General features: G+C 38.8%; 1 protein-coding gene across 1 annotated transcript in view; it reads right to left on the reverse strand.

Annotated features, from left to right (window-relative positions):
- Window positions 1-12,534, reverse strand: part of Glurib (Glutamate receptor IB) — a 537,924-nt gene that overhangs the window by 127,348 nt on the left and 398,042 nt on the right. The window contains exon 4 of the mRNA XM_076789508.1: window positions 11,507-11,636. Within this exon, the coding sequence (XP_076645623.1) occupies window positions 11,507-11,636 (130 nt within the window). The remainder of the gene's footprint in view (window positions 1-11,506; window positions 11,637-12,534) is intronic.

A 12,534-nucleotide genomic window follows, 5' to 3' on the forward strand; every position in this document is an offset into this window, starting at 1 on the left:
ATAGAGAAAAGTTATGGTCGTTTAATGTTAGTATTAGAAATCAAACGTTCATATTCAAGAACCCAATATGAAAGGATCTAGCGATGGATTTAACCGTCTAAAATTCCGTGTAACTTTCAAGTGACATTCTGATGTATCAATATTTTTTAATCTGACTGTATTTGTGGGAAAAATGTAAACAAAGGTATCTTGTCCTGTTATGTCTCCTACATAAACAAGGAAATTGTGCATCGCTATCGTCAAATGCAGTGTTTTCTCTATTTTCTGTTTTCCACTTCTTCCTTTAGCCTCTCATTCAGTATTGCAGCGTATACTTTATATGCCGCGCACAGGAGGCTTATACCCCTGTAATTCGATGACTTTTCTTGGTCTCCTTTTTATGTAATGTCGTAATGTATGCTTCCCGCCAATCTTCTGGGAACCCTTTCCCTTCCCATACCTTTTTAATTAGTTCCACTAGTTTTGCCCTCGTATTCCCCACACTGTACATCCACGCCTCGTTTTGTATATCATCCCCTCGGTTGCCTTTTTCTTTTTCAACTTTCTTAATTGTGTTTCTATTTTTTCCTCCGTGATTTCCCTCTCCTCTTCCTCCTCTATCGTTCTATATGTCCCAAATCCCTAGCCGATAGAAGTCCGAGAACTATCCCCACTGCCGCGTGGTATACCCCGTGAGGAGCCTTTTCTACGTTCGGCCTGGATCAAAGAATAGTATCTCCTGGCCGATATATGTCCCTGGCTACACCCGTGTTTTGGACATATATCGAGTAAATACTCTATTCTTTCATATATCCGAGAAAATTCTACTTTGACCATTTTAGAACACTAGAAATCCTAATAAAATTCGATTTGTTCGAATAGATTACAATAAACATAAATTTCGAAATCTATTAAACTATTCGTGTCGACTAAAACTGCAGAATTTCATTTTGTCGCAGTGATCTCTGACCCTTATAGAAAAATCCCAATAAAATTGGTCGTGCTTGTTAAAAATGTACATTGCTTCCTCATTTGCACAGTAGACATTTTTCCTGCGAAGTATTTAATAACAGCATGCAAGGTCTACCAGTATCAGCAGGCAAGTTTTTCTATTTCTATCTGATAAATAACGTGTTCTCTTTGTAGATCTCGAGGAAAGTTGATAGGGGAACAAGGAAAATATCCAAAGTTAACCTCTTGCGAATCACGTTTTACCGAGAATTTTTATCCGAGAGGAAAATTATTTTCTTTCAACGAAGATGAACGATGCGGTTAGATCGACTCTGATGCTTCTTTTTTCGTGGAGATTTTAATTATGAATAATGCGGAACTCGAGAGAACCGGTCGCACGCACGAAAATCTCCGGGAATTCCTTGCTTCGTAGGATTCCAGAATTTATTACATTTACCTGGCACGCACCGCCTATCCGGTAAACGAAAATTTTCATTAATATTCTGGTTTTGAAAAATTCAGCTGTGACACGGTGTTTGTAGTACTTCGTGTTATTATTATTATTATTATTATTAACACGTTGATCGTCAAATTACAATCCTTAGAAAACCGAACAAAGTACTTTAACTTCAAATTGGAATGATAAAGATTATCATAGTCATCATTCCTTTGATGCTTCAGCATTCTTCAATCGCAATAAAATTTAATTTGTATTGTGTATCTCAGTAAGTTTAATTGAAAGCGAAAGATTGATTTTGACTCCAGTTCTGTCAATTACAGCATGATGTGAGAAATACAATTTTTGCAATGATAATTGTATTTGTATTTTTACTCGGTATAACTTCCTACGTGATTGTTTCATTTAATTCTGGTGGGAATAAAATTACAATTTCACCGTATCGCAATATTTCAATTTACAGAAATTTAATTGAATTATTTAACATTGCGTCAGGTCAGTGTAAAAGTACGTGCCCGGTATTGAATTAAAATACAACAAGGAAAATCGAGCATGAACTCTTCCAGTGACATAATATATAAGAGGCGAGTTCTTCACCACCGTTTGCAAGTCACTTTCAACTTTGAACGTCATTCGAGATGTTTGGACACGACTACGGTAAAAGTGATCCGCAAGGAAATGAAAGCGCACACACTCAAATTGCATTTCCGACTTAATTATGCTTTCGACGTTAATTAATCGATCTCGCAATGAAAATTTCCGTCGATAAATTGAAGCAAAACTTTTCTACAGTATTTGTACCTTACTCGTTTACTGATACTTGATCACTAATTTGTTTAAAATGTTTCTCTCTGTTTTTGTTTTTTATTTCATTTCAGTGAATACTGCTCGCGTTGTACTTCGAGCATAATCTGATATAGAGAGTGTTTCAACTAGACAGGATCACCTAAGTATCTGTTTCGAAATATCTCAAGGGGTTGAACTTCACCTTGGCAACTCAGAGATTTTTAATTTTTTTAAAAATATAATCCTGTCAATTTTTACGAGAAAATGCCAAAAATCCAAGTTTTAATAGTAGGAATTCACTGGTTCAAAAGTTAGGTGTGTTTAAAGTTGAGCGACTGTAATCGTTTTTGACAGGTAAAAATCTCGGTCGAAATCTCACAGAAAGAATTACCTTGAAAAGGAACAGTATTCGTCATTATATGCGGCCCTTGAAGCAGTACAACTTTACCTTGAAAAACTTCTTTATACAACAACAAATAAGGCAGATACTTAGATGATTCTATTTAGCTAGGACACCGTGTATATACAAACTTCCGATCGTTACAGATACATTACGGATTTTATACAACCATGACGAAACTAATTAGGTGCAAGTTAAAAAAGTAGAAAAATTAAAAGAATTTAAGAATTACCAATACATTATTTTTAACATGATTAAAAGTAGTAATAAGAAAAATAAACTTCCATTCAGCCTTGCCATTTCGTCTTTGAAATAGATCTTGCATAACGCTTTTAATTTGTTTAACGATCCACCGGTTAGTTACAAGTATTAAACGATGTTTACTTCTGTATATTGTTGTTGAAAGTGCAAATATAGTTACTCAAATCCGAACAGCAGTTCTCCAATTTTTTGTGTATATTGTACATACCTATATTCATGATATTAAAATGTTCAGCATTAAAAGCGTTCCGCATGTTTCTGCACGAAATTAGAATCTTCGCTACGCTCTCGATTGAAACCAGGATACGTTGAAATCGAAAAGGTTAATAACTGAACGACCTTGGACAGTTAAATCTAGCCGGTGCGATCGCCGTGAAGACGGGTTTCGTAACTCGCGCCATAATCGTCAATCACATACGTGATTCAGAATCACACACGTAAAGAGAGAGAAACTGATCAGGTGGCAGACTCGCGAACAGAATCTTGCCTTGAACCGGCAGACGCGGACCTTCACAGGTAACCTTAACCTTCGGGAACGTAGCACGCGATACTGACTTTTCAGTATAGACACGCAGACGGGGAAGTACCAGCGGATCACCTGCATCTCGCAAATAAGAAAAATCGCATTTAGGACTGGCTGCGAAACGAACCGGTTTGGAATGCAGTTCAGCAGGCACGTGCTCCCTGTCTGAGCTGTTGTCACTTTCCTATTGCGAGCAGTCCATTGATGGACGAACAATATTTCATGGAATAACCTAAGTATTTTTTGTCCCAATTATTTATTTATCACAGTTAGAAAACAAGTGGTTGCACGACAATTTTGAACACATCTAAAAGCTAGAAGCCTCTAGTTGCATAATCCGTCGGTCATTTTATTAGAAGATTTTTCTTCGTGACGTAACGGACGAGAAACTGAAGACGAGTTTTCTCTCGAAAATTCCGTACATTCGAACGTCTGTAAAAACTTTGAAAAATTTTGTCCGTGACTGAAACCACCCTAGATGTAAAGATTGAAGCTTCTTCTTCGCAACGACATCTTAAAAATTGATGTACGATTTTTATTAATCGTTTTATCGAGCTTTGAAGAACAGGTGTGCCACCAACTTTACAGTAGTATTTATAAGTTGCACTGAACTTGTTCGGGAAGATCATCGAATCTATGGCAGTTTCATTTACGAGGAAATTTTTTTAAAGTTTTTAGAAGCGTTTGAATTCGCAGCATTTCTTTTTGAGGAGAAATTGGTCTTCGGTTTCTCATCTGCTACTTCATGGAAAAATATTTTGGAGGAGAAACGAATACTGCTTTGCGAAAGTAGAGGTTTCAAGTTTTAAACTCCGTCCAGACTTGTGGTTTTACTTTAAATACTGTTTGGATCCATTGGATGTAGGTTGAACCTTTCATAATGATAATACCTATTCAAAATATTGACGCGCAGCCCGATCCGGTTCGTAAAGATATTTATTGAAGTTTTGTCACTGTTGCTGCGTCGCGTGACCAATAAGCCGTAATTGTCCGCAATGGAGAAGGAGTTTGGCGATCTCCAATTAAGCGGAACAGGTTCAGTTGCAGTTGCGCAACGGAAATCCCGAACTCGTTTCAGAAAACTACTGCCAACTAGGCAATCTATGTATTATCGGCGTATGAAATTTTAACCAACCGAACTTCGAATCTTTTGGTATTTTAAATGTATAAGTCCGTAAAATTTGCTGAATTTATTGCGGTGCACTTGCGATCGACTTGTTAATAAACATGTACTAGAGCTACTTTAACAATTATTTATTAGTTTAGACGTTCTTAATACAAAATAATATAACTCAAGGACTAAATAATATTACGGATGTGTCCAGATCACGCACTCACTTCAATATGTAACCGTTACGAGGCTTTTCATTCGACAGATTCAAACAAACGCAACACATCCAGTTACCAACCAGTTACAAATCGGCTCAGGGGTACCAACGTAAACCTAGATGATGATTATTTTTCACACCCTCTCTATCATCATCCCTAGAAACTATTGCTGTACAGAAGCTTTCACATTCTAGTGGGAGAGAATTTAATAACATTATTGAAAGTAGCTAACCGGCAATCCTTATACCTGCTTCTTCCAATTTTTCAGCAACGTTTACAAATTTGTTTACGTATTCCCCATTGCAACATTTGATTCTTTCTTCATCTTGTACAATGTTTTGTACAGGATGGCTTTCCTCCCTGGGCCTTTTGACTCGTATATATTTCTTAACGTGCCCCACGCTGCTTTTGAGGTTTCACAGCTCTTGATATTATTTATTTGACTTTTATTCACACTTAGGAATAAAAAGGCGAGGGCTCTCTCGTCCCTGCTGTTCCACTCTATCGCGTTTGCTTCTGTTTTTATATTATTTCCATTAACGTACGACCATAGTTCATTGCACACTAATATACTTTTCATTTGAATTTTCCAGCTTTCATAATTGTCCTCGTTTAATTTTTCGATCTTGTGCGTTCCAAAATTTCCCGCAGCCATATTCTGAGGTTATCTTAGCACGTGGTTTTATGCAATGCTCCTGGGCCCATAACCTGTTGAATTTATTGCGGTGCACTTGCGATCGACTTGTTAATAAACATGTACTAGAGCTACTTTAACACTTATTTATTAGTTTAGACGTTCTTAATAAAATTCAAGAAAATACACCTTAAAATATAACAAATTAATTAACCGTCGAATGCCAGATAATGTTAGATAATTTATTATAATTAGCGTGTAATTGTCATATTTTTTACACTATTCAGGAAACTTATATTGTGCTTCGTTATCAATATAACATAAATCTGCGCTTACAGTAGTTGAACGGAAATAGTGTTTGGAAAATATAATAGCTAACAAGTTGCCGAATTACAACGTCAAAAAAAAAAATCAGAGTCAAAGTAATTCTTAAATCCTAATCGATTTGTTGCAATGTACCACTATAGAAATTAGTTTCTATTCCAAGTCGTAGAATAATGTCGTTCATACAGGACCGACGTGGCAGTCAACGTGTTAAAACAAATTTCACGATCCAATTGTGTAAAACAAGAAAAAGTGAACTTAACTTCAAATAACTAAATAATGAAATGTGTTGAAAACAATTTTATACCGAGAATTAGCCCCAGTGAATATTCTTACTCAGTATTGATTGCATGTAAATTGTTTAAAGTTTTGATGTTTTATTAACATCGACAACTTTTTTTTTATCCCTATCATACATGCATAAGAGTGCGGCATACTCTACATCTTTTATAATACTTTCTTTTACTACTTTCATTCGCTTCTAATGGTGCGTGTCCATTTGAGAGTAAAACTGTCGCGAGTTACTCTGGAGAGGCATTTGAGAGTGCTATCGGAGAGTGCAAAATAAACTACTACTACTACTAGTAGCGCTACTACTTTCGTGCAAAATAAAACACTGTCGAATTTGACTCTGGAGAGTAACTCACGACAGTTTTACTCTCAAATGGACACACACCCTAATAGCCATAATAGCTGTCCACTTCACTCTCATGTTACAAGCCTCAAGTAATAAAAGTGGGATGAACTACTGTTATGGCCATGATCATATTTCAGGTGTTTTATTTCGGAAAACAGACCATAAAGAAGAGGATGGCATAAAGAAGGTGTTAACGAGCGTACCGACGACACGACGTTCGCCTTGCACAAACTTGAACCAGAGTCGCCAGATCAGGGGAATTAACTCGAATTAAGGGGAATACAGGCTTCTCACTGTCAGCACCGGATTAGTCACGTGACATTGTGACACATGCACGTCAGAGAGGAAACGCGCCACGTGACCGGGCCGTGGCGGCAGAGTGGGGGAATAGCGTCGTAGAAGGGAAAGGTAGAATGGGGGGTGACAAGTCTTAATCTGTGATTCTAACTTACAGATGTCCCAAATAATAAAAGGCAATCTTCTCGCGAGAAGTTTGACCGACTAACCAGTTCCTTAACTTATAGTACCCTTGTTAAGTCTTTCATTTTGAATCAGTACCTTTGCCGTTCCACAGCGAATCGAGGCGAATACATACACACGTACATACATACATACGTACGTACATACATACATACATACAGGATAGGGATCGAGACTGAAGATCAAGTCGCAAGGGTGGCGCGAGGCACGAGATTGCGTCTGTTGTACGAAGACGACGCGACGGCCACGCAGGTCCCTAAAGTATATTTGCATTTGCATTCAGTAATTAAACTCTGTCCGTTCGCTGGACGACCGTTCTTATAGGAGTTTGTTCGTCGACGACGAGCAATTGTTCTGAATCCTAAATAGCATGGTTGTATCGCGAACGCGTGACCGAGTTATAGTAAAACGAAAACCGGCAAAGCACGGAGCACGAAGCTGCATGGCATCCAGTGATTAATCGTCCCGCGAGCTTCATTAAGTAATTAAATTCTCGCCCCCTTGCGGGGCTAATGTTTCGATTGGTTCTTTTCGTTTAGACGGTGCACGTTCGTGCCTTTTGTAAAACAGACACGTATACGTGGCGAATGAAGTATTCTAATAGACTCGAACACCTAAGAAATCGTTGTTGCCAATAAATTAACCGTTAACATTTTTAAATGGCGCATCAGTGTGCGCCAGAATACTAAGAAATCTAATCAAGTTTTTAATTGAACCTGCAACTGAATGTCAAGATTTATTACAGTCATTGGCTATTTGAACTTTCTTGGTAGACCACAAATGATATTTTAGTTCACTAAAAATCTAAGTACGCGTTGAAAAGTCTTGTTATTCGTTACTGTACGCTTTTCGGAATCAAGCTTTGATTACAAAGTTCTTATAAAAATGTTTTATAGAAAGTGTATTTTATTCCGTATTTTTAACCCTCAGACCCCTGCAAGTTCTAGGCCAGGCCCGGGCAACTTCTTCTCGTCGCTTCACAACTCCCACTACTAGTGTAACCCCCCCCCCGCCCCCACCAACTACTTCATATTCCCCTTACCGTGCTCGGCCTCGCGTCCTCGCGTGACTGCATGTACTATGCGTCCGTCAGGAGATGGCAGTGATATCGACAGTCACACTCAATACGTGCTTTGCTGTCTTCGTCAAAGTGATCCGGCCAATAGCTACACGTCTGTGTAGCGCGGAGTGGGGATATCACGTGGTACCTAAAATTTCCTCACGGCCATCTCCTGATGAACGCACAGTACATTTACACTCCACAGAAGTTCGGTAGGGGGGACCCAGAAGTAGGGAGGGGAGTCGTCAGAAGCTCGCGAGCCGCAAGTTGCCCAGGCCTATTTCAGACTCACACCGATATTTCACTAATACAGTTTTATTCCGATATAAGACGATCGCTCGGGACCGACTTTTGTCGTATTTCGGATGGGGGTACGGCTTGACTTTTTTGAGAATGTGCGAGAGGCTCGAATCTAGCCGCCAACTATAAAATAGTCATCAATCAACGATATCTCTGTTGGAAAAGGATAGACTACGACATACCCACTCGTTCTGACACTAAGCGGTGTTGAGCGAATAACTTCAAAAGAAGTCGTCTTATATCGGAATAAAATTGCATATATTGACAGTCGTTCGAGCTTATCCCCACCGCTACCGCATCGAGTTACGAATGACTCCGAAAAGGCTTATCAGATCGTGTCTGTGCTTTAATTTTCAGGAAAAAATTCCATCTTCAACTGGAACGCTGCTCATTGTAAAAGTAAAATAAAATTGCTATTAGTTCTTGTTAATGTATAAGTTTCCTTGTATTCGACAAATCTGTGATCGCAATAAGACTAAAAAGAACTGTCTAATAATTAACTAGATAATCACGCGACATGGAAACTGCACTATTAATAACCTCCATGAATAAAATTTACCTCTCACGTGAGTGAAAAACATGACTCGACGCGTTTAAATCAATCATGCCGCAATTTCATCTGGTGACACAGACTTGAAAAATTCCTTGAATCTGCGTAATTTCCGTCGGGTGCTAAATACAATAAAACTGTCAGATGCAGCGTATGCACGTTGAAAAAATTGCAGTCGTACTTTAGTAAAGCCGTGGTATGTGCGTCTCAAATAATAGATTTGCTTACGCAAATGGCGAAAGTAAGAGGAAAAACATCGCCTTGAATGAGCGCGACTGGTTCGACCTCCGCCACCAAATTATTTCTTCGAATGTTACCTGTTTCGTTGGCGAAAGATTAGATTTTACGCGTAACAGAACCATTCCGGGAAAATTGTGGTTGAGACATGACTCAGGTGTAAAGTTCTCCAGGTATTCCTAGTACGATATTTATAGGATGCACTTCCTTGTCCTGTGTGTAATTGTAATTTTATAATGAAACAATTTATTTCTCGACGATAGCGTTGTAATTTGTATTCGTTTAAATTTGGAACGACGAATAAAACACAATTGGTTAAATTAAAGCATAAAATGAAAATTCATTAAAGTTGTCAGAGGATATTTTATTTAAATTCTTAATATGACTTTAATTCATTCTTCAACAAGGTATCACAACTGTGCATAATTAAAACCATGCCACCATGTATGATTAAAGTGCTTTGAGCATTATTACTCAACTATAAGGTCATAATTATCAAGGACACTTGCTTTCTCTGAGCAATGGGTATTGCAATCACTTCCGTCCAACATTTTTTCTGTAACTGTGGAAACCAGTAATGTTCAATGCCATCCTTACACATTCTGGAATCATATACCCATAGACTTTACGTGAAAGTATTAGATCGCATCGATATATTCCCTGTACATGTATCGAGAGCCAATGTCACCTACATTGATCCTACATTTGCATGCTGTTTTCGAATAAACCTGAAAAATCCAATTTTTACGGACTAATAGACCGTGTCGATATGAAACTAAAAGTAGCACGACAACCTTCATAAGCATGCAAATTAGTATCCTTCTTACGCTAAGTATGTGTATTATGAATGGAACAGCAAAGAACTTTCCGCCGGTCTATTTTCATTTCGCTGAATATTAAACGCTGACACACAAACGGAGGTGAACATATGAGGGCATACACCTTATAAGAATGATGCCAATGTTATGATTATCAACTCCTGTTCAAAAGTCACCAGATGCTTGTATCATTAGATGTGTAAGAAGAGATAAATAATCTCGTCGATTCTCATCGTTGCAATCTAAGTTCATTATATATGACAAGTAGATTGCTATCCATTTATGATAAAAATTCATACGCGTGGCACAAAACAATTAAAATATCAACGGAATTAATCACCATTGTACTGGCAAAGACTGAACTATAGTAACGAAAGAATCATGTATATATCATTTTAAATATTTAAAAAAATGTTAAATATTGTCGTAGAACACGAATGTCAGTCAATATTTCTGTGCTGTATGCAATTTTTTTTTTTTTAATGAACGTCTATAGTACTTAATCGAATTATATTAATAGCAATGATCATAAACTTGCCTCACTAGTATTCTTTAAAGATTTTACATTTGTGAACAGTTCTCCTTACGATGCTTTAATAAAAGTAAATAAAAAAGCTGTAACAAAGACTAAGCTTTACTTCAGGAAACCAGAAATTTTTAACTTTTTTTTACATAATCCAGTAGATTTTGGCGAGAAAATGCGAAAATCCAAGTTTTAAGTTTAGGAAATCAGTAGTTTAAATGTTATGCGTGTGTAAAGATGTGCGATTTTCAACGTTTCTGGCAGGTAAGAGCGTCGCCATATTGGTACGTACTCGGATATTATAGAATAAGCAGAGCCGAGAGAAGGTTGGTTGGGGTTAGGTTTGTGTGAGAGAGGGGCGGAGAGTATCGGCAGTTAGGCCAGCTCGACTACGCTTGCAAATCTACATTATCAACATCACTGCGTGCTTGTGCTGCCACCTAGCGGCTCCACTCGTTAGATGATGCGCGGCGCTGAATACATAACAACATGGCGGCGCCCATACCTATAAAAAACGCTTAAAATCGCTCAACTTTAAACACGCATATCTTTTGAACCAGTAAATTCCTAACATTAAAACTCGCATTTCCGGCATTTTCTCGCCAAAATCTACAGGATTACATAAAAAAAAAATAAAAAATTTCTGGTTTGCTCAGGTGAAGTTTAACCGTAACAAATATACAACTCTCGAAGAATGCGAAGATTAATTGTAACACGGATAGGCGCATTTGATGTGTAAAACGTTTTTAATCGAACTTGGGTATTTGTTCGTATATTTGTCCATCTCAACAGGACGTAAATACTGAATGATTAAAGGGTAGTAAAATTGGTCAAAACCGCATAAATTTGTCGAAAACACATCTTTGGAAGAATACGGAGAACCCGGTATTTATTTAATCCGACAGATGCTCTACTTTAAAAAATCCTCTCAACAACATCAGCAGCCACGTATACAACGATCGTCCCTATCTGAAGCTTCCTGCGGCCATTCCACGATTACAGTTTCAGCGGATACGGACTGCGCGGCGCGGCGTATATAGGGGATCTACCGATTTTCCACGGTGTCGGTCGAGAAAGAGAGTTAGCCACCGGGGACCAAGAAGGGTGGATCCTTAGCAGACGTAATAAAAATAGAGGTATCGCATCCGCCGTTGGTGGAGAAAAGAAAGAAGGGTGGAAGACCAAGGCCGGAGAACCGAGCGGCCTACCGAATTACGCTGTAAAATGAGAAATGCATGAGAAAGGTTGGGGACTTACCGTCGTGGGAGTCGTAGAGGTAGATGATTTTCTTCCAGCCGTAGTATCGCACCGTGTCGATGATGGCGCGATGATAATCCGGACGCATGCTTATGGCGAAATCCAGGAGACCAGAGGACGGCGTCAGAACCTGGACACGAACAGGCGACCATGAATGCACACACGCGTTCGGTTCGGCATCATGCACACACGTACGCACGTTCACACGTGCAACGTTCGACTTTTAGATTTTATTCGGCCGCACCGGCGCGGCAATTCTCTCCCCCGAAATCTAGGGAAGGAAACGTTAAGCTGCGCCCGTTCTCTTTCCCGGCGAATCCGCGAAACGTTACCGTGGAAATGTAATCGTAAATATTTATGACGGCCCCGCGAATGACAGAACCATTCGAAAGCTTCCCGTGATACGCGTGATATTGAGCTGTTCTGTAAAGTTTCCCGCCCGTCCCCGACCGCCTACCCTTATCGTTTCGGTCGCCAGCGCGAAATAACGTCGCAATTTTAAGTGAATTACCACCTCGTTCGCGGATCTATTGCGTGTGAGGAAAGTAGTCGTCGTTATTCCGAGGAAGCGCCGATCCGCGACCAATCGATCACCCCTTACAACGTGATTGACGGGAATTTTTATCGAAATAGAATACGCTGTAGCGCACGGGAAAATTACGCGTGGAGTAGATGTCGCTAACGACAGTCAGTCCAGACTGATTTGTGTACAAATACTATTTTGACCAATTTAGAAAATGTTTTCTCCAAGGTATAAAAGGGTTCTGGAATTTTTGAATACGCTATATTGCAATGTATTACGCCCGGAATTTTTTGAAATGTTGCGACTTCTGATCATAACAAACGAAGGAATATTCTTGAAAACAACATTTTTTCGGGTTCATCACCGAAGAAAATGTTAGAAACACAATATGAAGTCATTTTCCAATCTATCGTTCGTGTCGTTGATGACTGTTTCGCTCGTTAATTATTATTTATAGGACTCATCGCAACAAATGCATTCATACGTTGGCCAGCCCGTTCTCCCG

The sequence above is a fragment of the Halictus rubicundus genome, chromosome 6, assembly GCF_050948215.1.
Source record: "Halictus rubicundus isolate RS-2024b chromosome 6, iyHalRubi1_principal, whole genome shotgun sequence".
In the NCBI taxonomy this organism is placed as follows: Eukaryota; Metazoa; Arthropoda; class Insecta; order Hymenoptera; family Halictidae; genus Halictus; species Halictus rubicundus.